The 18882-nt window shown below is 46.6% G+C and overlaps 1 protein-coding gene across 2 annotated transcripts in view; it reads left to right on the top strand.

Moving 5' to 3' along the window:
• Positions 1-18882, top strand: part of PAMR1 (peptidase domain containing associated with muscle regeneration 1) — a 75778-nt gene that overhangs the window by 7989 nt on the left and 48907 nt on the right. Inside the window, exons 1-3 of one of the 2 annotated variants that reach the window (XM_042959080.1) lie at positions 7211-7251; positions 12291-12467; positions 18033-18161. In XM_042959080.1, coding sequence (XP_042815014.1) covers positions 12338-12467; positions 18033-18161 — 259 coding nt within the window. In that variant the 5' untranslated portion in view covers positions 7211-7251; positions 12291-12337. Of the gene's footprint in view, positions 1-7210; positions 7252-12290; positions 12468-18032; positions 18162-18882 lie in introns of those variants that run through there. The other variant, XM_007082055.3, reaches the window with a different exon arrangement.

The following is an 18882-nucleotide window of genomic DNA, read 5'->3' as shown; positions in this document are numbered from 1 at the left end:
GCCAGCATTGACCTGCATGGTTCATTGAGGAAACTCATTTCTCATAGTCAGGTTGCCTACAGTAATGCAGTCGGTCTGGGATCATTGGACAAACTGAATCTGATTAACAGGTGCCCACAGTGACGCAGCAGTTCTGGGGAGTGATGGAGCTGTGGCTTGACTCCCCAACTAGACTGTATCCTTGACTGTCACCAAGTCTCCCCTTCACAAGGATGCTACTTGAGCATCCTTCGAATCCCTGGAGGCACTGAGTCCCAGGACTGTTCATCACCAGTTACCCTCTCTTCTCCACTCCTCCTTCCCCCACCCTGCACACCCGGAGGCTTGTCTCCAATCCCTTGTTATTTACCCTGGTGCCTGCCAGCTCGGGAATAGCCCAGTCACTGTGACCGAGATTTACACACCCTGAAGTGGTCTGAGCTGTTTACACTGGGGCAGTATTCCAAAGAGACAGCACGTGAGTTTGAGCTGCTCATCAACCCGATGTTTGCTGCTTCTGGGAACTTCTTTGTTCCTGCCTTTGCTAAATATTGTTCTTGTTGTCATGCAACACGCTTCTCTCTTGGCCCTAGCATTGCCTGCCCCTTCTCTCTGCCCTGACTTGTTTCAGATTGGATAACTGCGGTGGCAATGGGTAAGGGAGAAGACCTGTTGTTCCCTTAAGGGGTACCTTGCCAGAGTAGACTCAAGTCATCCATGACCTCAGCAAAGATCCAGCCTTTACTTGCCATAATTCTGGAATTCACCTTTGATATAGATATCTTGGTATGGATGTGTCCAAGTTTGAATACACACGTACACAGAAGAGTAGAGATGTGGATGTGTGTTTGTATGAATATGTATATGCACGGGGTGTAGAGTATTATGGTTTAAAGGATGGGGCAGGGTTTGAGTCCTGGCTCTGTTGTTCGTGGCTGCTTTTCTCTGGCAAGTTACTTAACCTTTTTCATGTGGCCTTACCACCTTCCAACCTGTAGACTGAGGATTGTAGTGTATTATGGGTTTATTGCAGGTGTTAAATGAGAATCTACTTAAAGTAGATTAGTGAAACGCCTCGCAAAACAGGAGTGCTCAGGAAGTTACAGTCGTCTCCTTCTCTCCCTTCTACTGTACTTCCCACCAGCAGACATTTCACAGGGTATCGAGAGGAAACACTGGCGGCTCTGTGTGTAGTAGGGTGGGAGTTACAAGGTCCCCTTGAGGCCCTCTTTGCCTCAGTCCACAGTCCTATCCTCTTTCCCTGTGGCTCTGTCAGAAAAAAAATCCCCTGAAGATTCACCGTAAGTTTCTCTCTTTGAGCCTTGCTACCTTCCCTTGGTTTTAGCATGCATCCACCTTACAACCTTAGAGGAAATGCCCTTCCGCACAGTGCCTTAGTTTCTCTGTGTTCGCACCAGGGCGAACGGTAGTTTCTTGCAGGGGCTGAGAGGTCAGTGTTTTTTGGAGCAGGTGATTCTGGATCCATAGTGTTGGTGTCCCAAACAGGAGATGCTCCCGGCCCCCTGTTGCGATTCGAAGGTGGAGCCAGGCAGGAAGCCTCAGGCAAAAAGAAGTTCCCCTTCTCTTGTTCTAGCCCCCAGAGCTGGGGGAGGTAGCTATAATGAAGGCTAGCCTGCCTGAAGCTGCTGCCAGCTTAGGGTTCTGTGAACAGGACATACCATCATAAACGCATCATCCTCACTCAACTTCCCTCCACATTCGACCAGTGCTGTTGGCCAGCTGGCTCTGGCAGGAGGAAAATCTGGCTTCTGCCGGGCATCAGTGACCCTGGATCTGAAGACAGTAACACTAACCCTGGAAGCTATTGGCAAGGAGGGAGATGTGGCCGACCAAGACTCCTGTGTAGCCTTGATGTGCTCCGATTCAGAAAGAAGGGTTTGAAAGTGTGGAAGATTGGGGGCGGGTGGGGTGGTTGGTAGAATTCTTGGATCCAGGGAAATCCAGATTGGATTTTTAGGGTAGAGCTTAAGTTTTATTGTTTTTAACTTGGCCATTCTGATGCTTCGGTTGATCTAATAATTTGCTGAATTCGATTGCCAAGTGCTTTTAGATGCATTATTAAATTTTTTTTTTTTGTAGTAGCCAATTCTACTGAGAAAATAAGACCCAGTCAGCTCGCTCGTTTTCCAACAATGGAAGTAACCCAGAAGCAGCTGTCCTTCAAGGATTTCCAGCACCACAGTTGTTGAAGATAATGGCAACTGGGGGCCCTTCCAAATGCCAGAGTTTAGGTTTTGTTCCCTTTGGCTATGGATGTCGACTTTCTATTTCTAGAAGAGAAGCAGCAGGAGGTGAGGTATGTCCTATTTAAATGGGTGTCTGAAGAGGGAGTATTAGGAAAAAGAGACCAAGAAATCTAGGAGCAAGGCGAGGAATTCAGAATGCCATGATTTAAACATGAGCCTACTGCTGAAAAATGCCATGTATGTGTGGGCCTCAGGAGAAGACATTATTACTCACCCCCTTCACTCCCTTCACCATCTGTGTCTTAGCCAAAGACGTGATGGCTCTTTATCCTACAGAGAATATTGGTAATGTCTTGACAAATCTGTACTTTTTCTTTCAAAGCCCTTTCTGCTCATCGCCTTCTTCCACCGCAATGACGTCGACAACACCATCGGCCTACACCTCTCCGCTTGAAGCTTTGGGGGAAGGTGTCTTGTCTGCGATTGTCCAGCAGCGTAAAAGAGGGACAGATTTCAGGATTAACATTTGGGTGGTCTGTTTCCCAAACGTGTCCATTTCATCACTGCCGAATTTTTAATCTGCAAAGTCAGGGGAGTGAACTCTCTAGAATGAAGCTAGTGTGTTGGAAGGAATCTGTTTCTAGGCTCCGGCTCTAGAAAGAGGTGGGTTCTGATGTTCCTTCTTTCACCTGAAAACTGTGCCGCCTGGGGCAGTTTATTTACCCTGTCTGTTCCTCAGTTTCCTCATCTGTCAAGCGAAGAAAATAATACTTACTTTGAGGGGTGGCTCTGAGGATTCAGCGAGCTGATGTGGGCATGCCCTGTGGGTATCGGGGCCCAGGGTGCAGAGGAGGGAATGAAGAACCACAGCGGAGAACAGTGTGCTTAATAAAGGGTGGGTAGGGACAGCTCGTGACACACTGACTTTTACCTCCCCGTCCCTCCCCATTGTGTGCATGCCTAAAAACCAGATTTCTACAGAATCCCTGAGAAGTTTTCTCACTCCTGATACCCAGAGGTGGTGACGAAAACCTTGACTGCACAGCTGTCATTATCTCATTAACAAGAGGAGCTGTAAAAAGGGGCAGCCAGAGGTCACCGAGTTGGGGAACCCAGCCAGGCTGGGACCGAGGGTCTCTGGCTGACAGGTTGGTTCTCAAAGGCTTAGGAAGAGACAAGGAGTCCCCGAGGGCCCAGTCAGCATTGCGTAAGCATCGCCTGTCCCCTGACTCATCATCCTGCCTGCCTGGGGTTTGCCTGTCATGGATCCCGATCCCGCAAGCAGGAGGTCTGACCCTGGGGAGTCAGGAAAGGCGTGTGCTGCCCGGACCTCAGCATGGGGAATGCAGATCGCATTTTTTAAAGTTTATTTATTTTTTGAAAGAGAGAGACAGAGCATGAGTGGGGGAGGGGCAGAGAGCGAGGGAGACACAGAATCTGAAGCAGGCTCCAGGTTCTGAGCTGTCAGCACAGAGCCCGACGTGGGGCCTGAACCCACGAGACATGAGATCATGATCTGAGCCACAGTCAGACGCTTAACTGACTGAGCCCCCCAGGAACCCCCGAGTTATGCGTCTTTTTTCCCCCTTCTGGTCTCAGAAGGTTTACGGAATGCAGGACGGTAAAGGCTCAGTAGAAATTTTAGTTACATGTGGTTACACGGGAGGACCTGGAAGTTTTCGGGGGACAGAAAGGAGGGCTCTAACATCAAGGAGGAGTGAGCACCTGACAAAAGTGCCTTTCTTTGCCACCTTCTGGGGTGGTCTCCACCAGGGCCTTTCATCTGACAACTGATGTTTCCATCTTGCAAGGAACAGGCTGACCCTTGTTTTCATGGAGAATCCTCTGGGTTTTTTTCAGATGGACCTTAACGGCCATCAGTTTCAAGTTATTTCCTTAAAATGTCGTGTTGAGAACACAGTACTTGAAGGCTACGGGGACACAGTCCCCCACCATCCTGTGGAGGTTAGCACCTGCTGTTTGAGGGATTATGGGCTCTCCATCTTGTCAGCAGGAGGGAGAGATCAGAGCTGGACAGCCTTCAAGCAGACTGTCAGGCTGCCGAGGGACCCTGCAAAATAACGATGGTGACAATGACATCAGCCAGCTTTCTTTCATTGATTCATTCATTCGACCTCCATGTATATGAAAGCTGAACTTGGGCCAGCTGGTCAGCATTGTCCTCATTGCCTTGGCATTCCCACTGATAGAGCAGGACTGAGAGCTCGAGTGCCTTCCATTTTCCACAGTGAGTTCTGGAAGAACCAAAGCTGGACCAAAACAATGGACTCTCTACTCTGGACAGGAGCTGCTAGGATGGCTTATGCCTCTAAACATGGCAACTGTGAGGACAGAGCTTATGATAGCAAACTACTTTGCAACTCTCTTGCTTTTATTTGCCCTGATTTAAAACAGAGGGGAGCAGGGGCACCTGGGTGGCTCAGTCAGTTGAGCATCCAACTCTTGATTTCAGCTCAGGTCATGATCCCAGGGTCATGGGATTGGGCCTCATGTCAGGCTCCACACAGAGCATGGAGCCTGCTTAAGATTCTGGGGCACCTGGGGGGCTCAGTCGGTTAAGTGTCAGACTCTTGGTTTTGGCTCAGGTCATGATCTCACAGTTTGTGAGTTCGAGCCCCACATGGGTCTTGCTGCTGTTAGCCTGTCGCCTTCTTTGGATTCCCTGTCCTTCTCTCTCTCTGCCCCTTTAATTAAAAAAAAATTTTTTTTAATGTTTATTCATTTTTTGAAAGACAAAGAGAGACAGAGTGTGAGGAGGGGAGGGGCAGAGAGAGGAAGACACAGAATCCGAAGCAGGCTCCAGGCTCTGAGCTGTCAGCACAGAGCCTGATGTGGGGCTCGAACTCATGAACCGCGAGATCATGACCTGAGCCGAAGTCGGACACTTAACTGACTGAGCCACTCAGGTGCCCCATCTGCCCCTTTAATTTTGATGAAAAAATTAAAAAAGAGGGGAGAGGGCACCTGCACACATGAGATAATTATGCAGCAATTTAAAACCACTTTTGGAGACTCTTAAGTGTCAAGAGAAGGCATCCATGATTGAAGTAAAGAAAAAGGAACAGTGGTTTCTAACTGGAAATGTCACGTTTCCAGAAGACTATGTGTACACACGTATCAGTATCTGTATGTGTATATATATGTCCGTGGGAATAAGACAACTTGAAGCTTGCTGTCTATCCAGACAGCAACAATATTAAAGATATTCCTCAATATTTTTCATTCCGTTATGATTTTATTGTTGAAGCTTTCATAAGGAATCTTTGATATTAAAATGTGTAGTGTTTCATAAAAAAAAAAAAAAAAAAAAAAAAAGAGAACCGTAAATATTTTACCCAGTGGAAGAGCTCGGCGTGAACAAGTGTGAGTGCCACGCAGAACTCTCGGAGCTCGATTTCGTCATGGACGTGTGTTCTCAGTGCCTTGGTTTATCCCAGGCGAGTTCTTTGTGCTTTATTTGTGCTTCCTTCCTGGGAAGCGCTGACGGGATAAGGCACATTTGCAGCTTATATAAGGTTTTGTTCTTAAATGTGGACGGCAGAGTAAAATTTGCTCACCTTCCGTAGCTGCTCATGCTGGGGGCGGTCCTGGCCCGTTGCCCCCTGAGCAGTGGGTTTTTCATCCCCTCCCTAGGCCTCCTGTCCTCCCAGAATTAATTGCCCAGAAAAGCTTTGGCATTTCTCTTTACTTCTTCTCCTACCTAGCTCTTTTCCTCCTTTTCCTCTCTGGTAAAGTGAAGAAGTGAGGCTACATCATTTTAACTTAAAAGAAAAACCTACTTCCCTGGGTCACATTGAAGATTAAATTGCATGAACAATATAAAAGCACTTTAGGTAAACACATGCTGACATGCTTTAGTATTCACACGTACATCCAGTAACTTCTGCTATTGGAGAGGTTTCTCTCAATCCTACTTTCTGGAACTGGCCTCTAGCACCATATTGAAATCCCCTGAAATCTATACAGCAAAAGCCAAATGACCAATATGCCTTTTCTGCAAATGTAATTCTAAGAAATGGAGGGAGGAAAAGTCCAGGAGATTGCTTTTGTCTGCTTACCTCGTTTTAAAATCTCTTCAGCTGGTCAACTTTAATTATTTCTTACAGAATATTTCACTTATCTATTTATTTCTCACACATATATTTTGAGGGCACCTTCTCGTCTCTGTTAAAGCTGGAGAGAAAGAAGGGTGATGGATTTGCCAGACCAGAGGGAACAGGTCGAGTCACAAAACCATTAAAACCATTGCCTCCTCTGGCACTTACACGGATTTCTGAGTTTTTGGTTTTGTTTTGTTTTTTAAGATTTATTTACTTATGTATGTATGTATGTATGTATGTATGTATTTATTTATTTATTTATTGAGTAATTGCTATACCCCAGGTGGGGGCTCAAACTCACAACCCCAAGATCAAGAGTCACATGTTTCACTGGCTGATCCAGCCAGGTGCCCCTCTACCTGTGGTTGTATTTAACGTCCTCCCCCCGCCCCCCCCCCCCCCCAGCAACCCTGTGATTCCCATAGATTTGGTACTAATGTCCCTTCATGACCATCCATTTGTTCTCAGAGCATCCTGAAGTTTCCTTACCACAGTTAGTGATCATGTGTCTGTGAGGTCATTTGCTCTTAGTCTCCTCTTCTACAAAACAGTGACTTCTGTAAGGCTGGAAGGGTGTCTGTTTTTCTCTCCATCATATCCCAGCACCCAGCCTCCTACAGGACACAAGCAGACACTTGGTAAATACTTGTGCAATGAAAGAATGAATTTGTCAGTTCACCCATATTCTTGGCACTGTGTTCAGTGGGGAAACTGAGGGACGGGGTGGTTAAACCTTTATTGATTTATTTTTTCTGAGAAGACGCAGCATGTTAGTTCTGTTAGTATGTTACCGCGGTAACAAATTACCACAGACTTACTAGTAACTTAGAACGGCACACCTTTATTTCTTCCAGTTCTGGCGGTCAGGAGTTTGAAATGAGTTTCCTGAGGCTACAATCGAGGTGTCGGCCGGTCTGCATTCCTTCAGGAGGCTCCAGGGGAGGGTCTGTTCCCGTGCCTTGTCCAGCTTCCAGAAGCTGCCTGTGTTCCTTGGCTCGTTGTCCCTTCCTCCATCTTCAGAGCACGTCAGTCCAGCCTCTGCTTCTGTTGTCACATCTTTCTGAGCATCCTGCCTCCCTCTTACGAGGGTCCTTGCAATGACGCTGGGTCCACCTGGACAATCCAGCATACTCTTCCCATCTCAAGATCCTTAAATTAGTTATATCTACAAAATCCCTTTTGCCTTGTAAGGCAACATTTTCATAGTTTTGGGGGGTTAGGATGTGGACGTCTTTGGGAGGGCCATTATTCTGTTTGCCACCCACAGAATCCTCGAAAAGGAGCAAGTTGGCGGACCTGGCAGACAGAATAGCTTCCCGGGATCATTCCCTTTGGTTAAGATGATACGGCGCCTGGGACGTTACCTATGAAGTTAATATGATGGGCTTGGGAGGGCAGAGGTGGACTTGCTCATTGAAGTTAAAAGAAATGTCAATGAAGGCATTTTAGGGAATTAATTTCTGGGTAAAAAGGAGGCCAGAATATTCCATGGCTGGGCCAGAGGTGTTGCCTGCTGCTTAGGAGGAAATGGACGTCACTCTCTGTTGGAGTAGAGCCGACCTCACTTGGCCTTCTTAAGTTTAAAGGCTTGTAAAAGTTGCAAATTACTTTTATCCTGCCATTGCCCTCCCAGGAGTTACTCGTGCTTATAAATTCTTAGAAAAGCCTGAAGGATGTAGGGCTTACCCTAAGGTGAACAGAGGGAGGGCTAAGACACGAGCCACACCCCACAGGCATATTTGCTGTTCCCGGGGTTCAGATTGTGCACGGCTGGACAAGGTGGGGGCTGGACCCAAGGCAGGCAGCCTGGACCCACTGTCCCAGGCACTTGTCTACAGATGGAAAGTGCCTTAGTTCCAATAGCAAATTATGGGATGAAGCCAGCTCCCCTGGCTTGTAGCCCCAAGCTGGACCTACTGGATGGAAATACTGGACTATTGAAGAGAGGTAGCTCGGGTGTTAAGGCGGATTCATTCAATAAGCATTTATTGAGCGCCTTTTGTGTGCCAGACCCTTCCCTAGCAGCTGTGAACAAGTTAGATGTGGCTCCTACCAGCTTATGGTCATGTAAGGGATGCAGACAATAGGCAAGTAAATGGAAATGCAGAAAATGAGTATAAGTTGTGGTAAGGGCTAGACAAGGGAACACTTAGTAGAGATTATCATGGAGGGGGCGGGTGGAGCTATGCACTTCCGGGGGAGAAGTCAGTGAGAACCTCTCTGAGCAGGTATCATTTATCATAAGGCCTAAAAGGGTGAAACAGAGGCAGTGGGAAAAGCAAATGTGAAGGCCCGGAGGTGGACAAGAGCTTGGTGGTTTTGAGAAACTTCTAGAAGGTGGGAGACCATGGCCAAGAAAACGTTTGGAGGGGTAGGGAGTGGTGGGTTCTCAAAGGCCTGTGGGCCATGACGGAGCATTTGGGCTTTGTTCCAAACGCAATGGGAGCCAACATGAACATTTTAAGTAAGGAACTGGTATGCTATATAGTAAAACCTTAGACTGTGAGTGTTGTGCAAAACAAGCAAGCATTTCTAATAAATTTTAGCTTGAGAAACGAGCCGTGTCTTGCAATATGAGTAGTATGTGATGCCGAATGTCACATGATCACAGCTGAGCCAATGACTCTTCTGTCTCTTCTCTCGCTGTGGGATGGTGGGCGATCATCTCCCGTGCTTGGATGCTCGGTCTCAGGCCATGGTGTTTGGCAGAAATCGTGGATTTTTCAGAACATTGGAAGGTGCCCACAGCCGGTACTGGTGTATTTTTTGTCACTTCGAAGCACCCGTGGACAGTCCTTTGCTTTTCCATACAAGAGTAAGCTCAGGAATGCTTTGCCTCATTCTAGGTCCGGCTGCCTGCAGATAGAGACCCGTTCCTCTGCTGCCTTATTGCCAGCTACATTAAATACGGCGTATGACAAGAGTTTATTAATACTGTACTGTAGTCAACATCGGTTAGTGATAGTGGTAGTCGTCCCACACAACAACCCTCCTTTCTTGTCTCCCTCACACCAGCCAGGAAGGTTTTCAAAGGCAAGTGCAGGTTAATTTGTTTATTTTTCTCCATATCTTGTCCATACTGGGCACCTGCAGGTCGCAGCCGTGCTGCATGCCTTTTCATGGCTGAGTAATATTCCACGGTCCGAGTACCATTGTATCCTGCACCACATTTCATTTACTCACTGATCTCCTGATGGACACTTGGGTTGTTTCCCCCTTTTGACTCCGAGGAATAATGCTGCAATGAACATTGGCCTACACGCATCTGTTTTGGGTCTCTGTTTTTGATTTTTTGGGAAGATAGGTGGGAGTAGAATCGCTGGGCCTCAGTGATATTTCGATGTTTGCCTTTGAAGGAACCGCCACCCTGGTTTCCACTGCACCCACCTTACCTTCCCACCAGCAGCACACGAGGGTTCCAGTCCCTCCACATCTTTGCCACCTCTTATTATTTTTCTTTTTTGTAGCCACCTGGTACTGTGAGCTGGTATCTCTTCATGGTTTTATTTTGCATTTCCTCAGTGACTTGTGATGTCAACCATCTTATGAGCTTATTGGCCATTTGTTTATCTTCTTTGGAGAAATACGTCTTCATGCTACTTGCCTGTTTGTCTTTCTGAGGTGGCGTCGTAGGAGTTCTTTATGTATTTTTGATACGAAGCCCTTATCAAATCTTTCATTTGCAAATCTTTCCCCCCATTTTGTAGGCTGTCTTTTTACTTTCTTGACATGTCCTTTGTTGCACAAAATTTATTAATTGTGATAAAGCCCCATCTATCTGTTTTTTCTCTGTTGTTCATGTTTAAGGGTCGTATTTAAGGACTCGTTGCCAAATACGATGGAGATTTACCTTTGTGTTTTCTCCTGCTCTTTCTCATTTTTAACCATTATGTTCTCATCTGCATTTTCTTTTATTTAAGTTATTTTTTTAATGTTTATTTATTTTTGAGAGAGAGCGAGCAAGCAGGGGAGGGGCAGAGAGGGGGGAGACACAGAATCCGAAGCAGGCTTCAGGCACCAAGCTGTCAGCACAGAGCCTGACGTGGGGCTTGAACCCACAAACCGTGAGATCACGACCTGAGCCGAAGTCGGACACTTCACTGACTGAGGCACCCAGGCGCCCCTTGTCTACACTTTAGAAGTCTTCACTTCATCCAGCCAACATCAGAAACATGGGAAGCCGAGTATCTATCCCGGTGTCTGTCCTGGAGGGGCCCGTAAAGTAGTGGGGGAAACAAAACCTCACTAGTGACATTACAGTAATCTCTACCAATCACTCCCAAATGCCATCGTGAGGACCTTTGCTGGCTGGCCAAAGTTTGTGGGGGGAAAATTAGAAAATTTTTCAAAAAGCTAAATTTATTCCATGTCAGGAACCATCTCTTATTATGCAAGTGGTTCCTTGCTATGATGCTAGAATGTTCTTATGACCTGAGGCTGACAGGAGATGGTGATAGTTTCTCTAGATGGTTCTACCTGGCAGGTTAAGGATGATCAACTCAGCATCAGGCTTCCAAATTTAGGAGGGGAAAACAGAAAACTAAACTGTGAAATTCGAGAGGTCAGAAGCCACCACAGATCCTAGTGTTGGTTTATGTGGGCCTGCAAAGCATGTTGGGGGATCCTTGCCCAGGGTTTTCAGGGACGACTTCACAGAGAAGCCAGATTCGCTTTCTCCCTCAAATATCTGACCTATTTCTTCTTCAGTCATCGTCTTTGTGCAAAATTTTTAGAAACTGAGAGTGGATGAGAAAAAAGAGCCAATCAAAACTCAGTCTGTTTTTTAGGCTGGGTTCCTCTGGGCAGCCTCCAACCGAGTCCTCTTATAGATTTTACCAGATGGTTTTTCTTTTTCATTTACTTAAGCTATGTTTTAAAAAAGAAAGAAAGACAGAAGTTCTACCCAGAAATACTTCTCTCTCTCTCTCTCTCTCTCTCTCTCTCTCTCATGGGAAAGAACGCTCAGTTGTATTTGGGGACTGAATGAAGTTTTGCCAATGAGTTCACCCTGGTAAAACATTGAAATTCTCCCAGACATACTAATTAAGATACTTTTTGTCTTTTTTGTTGGTGTTAGCTTTGAAGATACGATAAAAATGGCATGCTGCAAAATCGAGGAGCCAAGTTTGGAGGAAATGACATGGTCTCTGCTTGGCAATTAGCCTTGAACTTGAATGGCCTCGTCTAGAGAGTAGTCTCCAAACTTTTTTGATGGCCCAAATGTCTGGGCTATGCTATACAGGTGTTCAGTTGAGTGGTTCCTCCTGGAGTTGCGCAGTGTACAACCTATGTAGCTGTAAGCAGTAGCCGGATGCACCCCAGCAAAAATAGAAATGAGCATAGACACTCAAGAAATGTATACTTGTTTATATTATTTTTGTGTATTCGCACAGATTATATATTGATAAAACATCAGTTCTTAGCTTTTTTTTTTTTTCAAGAAATAAAAATGAATAATACTTCTAACACAATTTCATCTGTGCCCCGGTGGATGGTTTTGAACACCCTTCAGGTCAGGCCACCCCACTTTGGAGACACTGGCCTAGGAAGAATCCCCACGGCCTTCTCTATTGTTCAGGCAGGATGATGCATTTATTTTATTTATTTATTTATTTTAATTTTTTTTAACATTTATTTATTTTTGAGACAGAGAGAGACAGAGCATGAACGGGGGAGGGGCAGAGAGAGAGGGAGACACAGAATCGGAAACAGGCTCCAGGCTCTGAGCCATCAGCCCAGAGCCCGACGCGGGGCTCAAACTCCCGGATCGTGAGATCATGACCTGAGCCGAAGTCGGACGCTCAACCGACTGAGCCACCCAGGCGCCCCAGGATGATGCCTTTATTTATTTTATTTATTTATTTATTTATTTATTTATTTATTTATTTATTTTGGATGATACCTTTATAGGGCAAGGTTGCATCGTCCCAGTAGAGCCCTCATGGGTCTTACCCCTGTGCTCAGCTGCCGGTTTCCATTTCAGAGTACACGGTCATTAATGAGGCCTGCCCGGGAGCCGAGTGGAATATCATGTGTCGGGAGTGCTGTGAATACGATCAGATCGAATGCGTCTGCCCTGGAAAGAAGGAGGTAGTGGGCTACACCATCCCTTGCTGCAGGAACGAGGAGAATGAGTGCGACTCCTGCCTCATTCACCCAGGTGAGCATGGAATGCGAGACCTCAGGCTGCCTTCGGCTTTCCTGAGGTCGTGAATGGGAAGAGGCTTAACATCCTGGCCGACAGATACCAGGAGGCTGTGATGCCGCGACCTGAAAAGTGGCATGATTCTGCCCAGGCCAGGGAAGTGGAGGAATTAGAACCCTCTTCACTGTTAACATGGGAAAGCTGTGAATTCATCCACTTTTTCAGTCATTTAATGAAAGACTCAGCAGCTCCTATGGACCATAGCAGATACTGGGAATACAATGATGTTTTTTTAAATAAAGACATATTCCCTGCATTCCCAGAGCTTGTAGCCTGGCGGGGGCGATGGACGAGTAAACAGGCAGCTACAGTACACAGCATGGGGAGTGCTGTGATAGAGAAGCACCAGGGGCCATGGGAGCGGGGATGGCGACGGAGGGTGGCGGTGGAGCTTACTGGAGGAGGTGATAGGTGTGCCGAAGGTGGAAGCGGCAAACTGAATGGGGTGGAGGGGGTGTGGTAGAGAGCTCAAGCCGTAGCCGAGAGCATGTGCTAAGTCCCTGTGGCGAGAGAAAGCATGGGGTTTGGGAACTGCATGTTCCTGGTCTGGCCAAAGGAAGTTGTGTGTGTGTGTGTGTGTGTGTGTGTGTGTGTGTGTGTGTGAGAGAGAGAGAGAGAGAGAGAGAGAGAGAGAGAGATGAGAAACATGAAGAGTGATAAACAGACAAAGAGAAAAGATTCTAAGAGAGCTATCTGAGGGTCCAACCCCCATAGGCTTTGCACGTTGTGCTTTGACTTTAGGCTATATCCTGAAGAAATTTTAGCAACATTGGAGATCTTTGAGTAAAGACGTGAAACACGATTTTCTCTTTGGCTGAGGTATGGAGAAGGATTAGAGGAAGGGCAGGCCAGGAGGCGGGGGGGGGGGGGGGGGGGCGGGATGTGTAACGGAGACCTTAATGAATGCCGAAGCCTTGCAGATGGAGAGAGGTGGCGGGATTTCAGAGCAATGCAAGGGAGTGCAATTGCCAACAGTTTGGGATTGGCTGGATGGGGAAGGGAAGGGAAAAGCAGAAGTCAAGGATGATGCTCTGGCTCTGAGCTGGACATTTAGGAGGGGGTCCCAGTAATATAAGAGCATCTGAAGGTGAGACGGGACCTTCCCAGGCCACCGTGTACTTTTCTTTGCCTTCTTCCGAGCCACCGTATCCCCACCACTGAGGGGACAGTGATTGTCGTTTTTCACTGCAGTGCCTGTCTGCCCAGAGGCCCGTGAACACCCTGAGCCTCAGACTGAAGATGTTTCCAATGTGATTAGCAAGCCACCGAACAATTTCTAGGCGCTTTCCTGTCTGCTCCCTGGCGCGTCTGGCTTTTCCCAGGGGCGTCTTACCTTTTCCCTCGTAGGCCAGATCAAAAGGAAGATGTAGAGAGTTTCCAACACGCTTTCCTCGGGCTGAAGACCGAAAGGATGTCAAAAGTGCGTTTGGGGAATTTCTCTGGTTTCTGCTTTTCTCCCCTCTTTGACAAACACCCAGAATGACGCACGTAACTACCAGGAAGTTTCTTTTGTGGGAAGCTATAGAAGTGGAAAGAAAATGGGGCTCAAGTAAACAAGTGATATTTCTAAACTGTCTTCCTTCTTAGAAGAGAGCAATGCTGAGTTTGGAAATTCGAGTGACCTCGGTATAGCCTTTGTCCATTTGATCTAGAAAAGAAACCAACTGCCCCAATTTTCTGATGGTTAGTGTGGTTTGGAGGGAAATACTTGAGTAATGCTTTCAGATTTTCTAAGGAAATTTTGGGAATGAAACCAGGGTCTCTCAACCCGGGATCCTTGGTAGTGGTATCAGTCTTTGAACGATTTTCAGTATTTCCAAAAGCCTGGTGGTCACTGTTGGGGTGAGGGCGGGGCTTTGATTTTATGATAAGTAAGAGAACTTCATAAGTGGTGCTTTGTGCTTCCTGCTACATTGTACAGACGGCAGTCAACACCTGTCTCAGCCGTACCAACCTGTTCCTGTTACGTCACACAAGAGGCACCCGGTGTCGCCCCCTTGAGGAATGCTAGGAATGATCTTTGGACCTAAGCGGTGACCAGCTGGTTGTTCCTGAAAGGGCAGGTTACATAAAGGCTTGTTTTCTTTTTCTCATGTTCAGAATAGTGAGTTGATGCCCTAGCAGTTCCTACTGGTGATCAAAGAACCGTGTGCATGGTGTGTGTCAGTGTGAAATTATGAATTTAGGTGCTTTTACTCATGTGGTTTAATCCATTTCAGTCATGATTCATTTTCATGCATACATCCCCCTATCTCAGGACACTGGGGGGCCCCCCTCCGTGTCCATCTGTGTTCTTCGACATGACCACTCTAGTGTTTGAGATCTTACTTGATTTCAGGCTCTTCTTGTGTATTTTCTGCCCCAGATCTGGAATCAGCCATTCCTCCAAGGAATTCTGGGCTGACGCCATAATCTGGGCTCCAAACATGTTCCTTGTTCCTGGACTGTCCTTGCTGTACAAGGCTATCATTTATTTATTTAAAGTGGATGGGGCTAGGAAATACGTATTTTTAAACAGAGAAAAAAGGAGTTTATGCTGGTAGTCAAGTTCAAATGTAATATTCCGAGGTGGTTTAATTAACTTTGCTAATTTTATATTTGCGTGTCTTTTCTGTCATGGTGAAGACACTGTTTCCTAATGGTATTTACCTAATCATTTATTGCTTTATCTTATAGCATAATATCATTGTACAAAATAGCAATAGCACTATTTTTTTTTTTTGCGGTAACACCATTAATACTAACAAGGCCACTGATTATTACGGTTTTTATTGACCTTAGGCTACATCCCCCTAAATATAGTCGTTCTTTCGTCTGTGGTGTTACACCACGTACTTGATATATAGGCAGGTTTTTTGTTTCCATCTGTGTTCTGTATTTGACAACAATATACACATTCGTATATACATTTATATATCTTTCCCCTGGCACAAAAGACAGCCTACGATAAACACCGCTAACTACCTTGCTTTTTGTTTTCCTCTTAACAATATATGCTGGAGATCACTGACTGACCGGATGGATAAAGCCATTTTTTTTCCATTTCTTTTTACAGTTGCATGTAACTGCATTGTGTGGACTCCTATAGTTTACGAGTATTTGGGTTGTTTCCAGCCTTTTGCTATTATAAATAATACTACAGCGAAGAGCCTTAGACATACATCACTTAGTATTTTGCAGTGTTCTTTGGGGTAGGTTCCTGGAAGAGAGGTTGCTGAGTCAAAGAGAGGTGCCTATGTCATGTTGCCGGCCTTTGTATCGTCCCCCGTGCACTTGGCATTCTCAGCAGCCGGGTATGAGGGTGCTGTTTTCCCAAAGCCTTGCGACACAAATCGTTGTGGATTTTTGCCAGTCTCAAAGGTGAGAGATGGGATCGCAGCACAGTTTTAGAATCTCTATTCTTTTCCTCATTATGGTAGACAACCATCTCCTCTGGTGGCAGTGGTTACAGGCAGATCCACACCCAGGCACGTGGTGGTGGGGATGTCAGTAGTGATGTCCCACGGTGTCCCGCAGCACTCGGGCCGCCCCCTGGATCGAGTGTGCCATGTATTTTCGTGTGGCTTGAGGCTAGGTAGCTCTGAACTCAGTCCTCTGGCTTTTCTGGCAATGCTGTGAGCTACTTAGTGTCTTTGCGTCATAGCCTTGCTCATCTTGATCACCTGGCCGGTTTTTGTGGCTTGCACCCAAAGGCCTTGAAGTTACTGTGCCCAGAGAGAAAGTTGGCGGGGTGGTTAGGGGCAGACTCGGAGTCCATTTGCCTCCTCAGTGGCAGAGTGGATAGGGAACCAAAGCGGGGAAAGTGCCACATGGGTGAAGACGGCCTTTGGAAAGCACGGTGACTCCCCTGGGACCCGGTTGTGGGCCACATGGCCCACTGGGATTTGATGAATCATATCAGCAGCTCTTCTTCTCTGGTAGGAGGAAGCGGTAGGACAGGGAAGCCGCATCAGGGTGGTGTGCAAAGAGAGGACTGCAAGTGCACACTACGGGCGGATGAAAACCCAGTTTCAGCCCAGATCACAGAGGTGTGCTATCAGCTCAAGGAAACGCTGGTCGTCTCAAATGGTTGAGAAACCTGGATTAGCAGTTCATCTTTCCATCCACCCACCCATCCCTCCGTCCATCCGTCCATCGCGTCCACTTATTCATTCATTCAAATAGTACTTATTGAACACCTGCTATGTTCCAGCTATCACATTAAGTGCTGGGAATATATTGTTGAACAAGATGCAGTTCCTGACGTCAGCCTGTCGTAGGCAAACAGACAAGCAGTTAAACATTGAGCGGGTTATGTGCAGGGGTAGGAGAAGCCACGTGCAGGTATGAGTGCAGAGTAAGAATTATAGTTCATATTTGGGGGGTAGGTACTATGTGCCGAGTCCTTTATATGTATGTGTTCATTTAATTTTTAAAATAACCCTTAGGGGCAGGTACAGTTTTTACCCCCTGTTTTACAGATGATAACATGAGGGCACGGAGAGCTTCAGCAGTTTGCTCAGGGAAACACAGCCGGAGAACTTAGCTCTCCATTTTGATAAGTGGGATCGAATTATCTCTATCTTTCATCACTGCCCCCTTCCCCTCAGGAGACTGTGTTTTAAAAATGACCCTTAACTGGGAACTGCTCAACCTTCTGCTGTGGCCTGCTGGTGGGGGCAGTGCGACACGTTCTGGGGTGAGCCCCTTATTAGGCGTTAAGGTTGTTTCCCCGGCATACTTGGGTTATGGAAGTATATGGTATAGAAGACTATTTAACAGAACAGGAAGATACTATCTATTATTAACTGAAAAAGTAAGTTACAAAAACAGAATGTACAGTCTATGACACAAGCTTAATTTTAAGAAAATGTGTTTTTGTATATACACAGAGAGGGTGTGTTACCAATCGTTGTTCCTGGGTGATGGACCGTTAGGTGTCTTTAATTTAATTCTCTTTGCCTGTCTGAATTTTCTAAATATTCCACAATATGGACATAATACTTTTAGAAAGAGAAATAAATATGCTACGTTGATAGATTCTAGCTTTTACTAGAAGTAGGTTTATGTTACTTCAAAACGTCAGCCACTAACTCGGAAGATGGTTCAGACCACCCCCCCCCCTTGGACTCCTCGCTGTGGATTCTGGTGACTCTGGCATTTTCCTAGGAATAAGTATCTTTTCCCAAGGGCTCAGGCACCTTTCTAGGCCCAGAGGCCTTCATCTGAGATGGGGCCCTGAGAAGGTACGGTGTGTCTCTCATGCTGTCCATTAGAACCCGTAAGTGCTTTTTTTTTTTTTAATTTTTTAAACATTTATTCATTTTTGAGAGAGAGAGAGGGAGACAGAGTGCAAGCGGGGGAGGGGCAGAGAGAGAGGGAGGCACAGAATCTGAAGCGGACTCCAGGCTCTGAGCTGTTGGCGCAGAGCCCGATGCGGGGCTCGAACTCACGAACTGTGAGATCGTGACCTGAGCCACCCAGGCGCCCCAGAACCCATAAGTGCCTAATCTAACATCCTTCTGCTGGGGAATTTTCCAGGCTGTACCATCTTTGAAAACTGCAAGGCCTGCCGGAACGGCTCGTGGGGGGGCACGCTGGACGACTTCTACGTGAAGGGCATCTACTGCGCAGAGTGCCGGGCGGGCTGGTACGGAGGAGACTGCATGCGTGAGTAGACCCCGACGCGGCCCCCTCCCTGTGCATGCTGTGTTCACGTGGCAGCTTGCAACACACTAAGGTTTGTCTTGTTGGAATCTGAGTTCTGGAAAGCTGCGGCCAGAGGGCTTTCTAGGTAAGACTATAACAAAAAAAAACAAAGGCGTGTTTCCATCTGCTGGGTGTGGATGGTGGACATCTGTTTAGAATTGGCGACCAGGGGTTTATATCTGCTCTTAAATCTTCTCCTTTCTCCTAAATGAAGCCAAGACATTCTGCACCCAGCACGCCTCGTGTCTGTTAACACAGAAGCAGTTGTGTGTTAGCAGTGGTCAGCAACCGGTGAATGAGGCTTCAACCATGCTGAGTTCTGTAGTGCATTTTAAATATCAAGTTCTATTGGTGAATTTCTTGAATCCTGAGTTAAATTCCTGGCACCCACATCAAATTGTCGGCATGCCGCTTCTCCCAGGAAAGGGATTCTTTCTGGGTTTGACTTCGTCTCTAAGAATTACTTAATCTTTATTAGGGTTCCCCTCTGAGTTTCAATAAGCCCTTGAAAACGGAGTGGAAATCTAACCTCTCAGTTTAAAACTCCCCTCCGCAGTGCCCTGACAGTGACTGTCCCTCTGAGAGTCTGGAGCCACAGACTGTTATCTTGTTAAGCCTCTGTTACATGCTCCCTATTTGTGTTTTGTTTTTAGATGTTTATTTTTGAGAGAGAGGGAACCAG

This window comes from Panthera tigris, chromosome D1 (assembly GCF_018350195.1).
Source record: "Panthera tigris isolate Pti1 chromosome D1, P.tigris_Pti1_mat1.1, whole genome shotgun sequence".
Lineage (NCBI taxonomy): Eukaryota > Metazoa > Chordata > Mammalia > Carnivora > Felidae > Panthera > Panthera tigris.
Note: the sequence above shows the minus strand (reverse complement) of the source record. Positions and strands in the feature narration are given on the sequence as shown.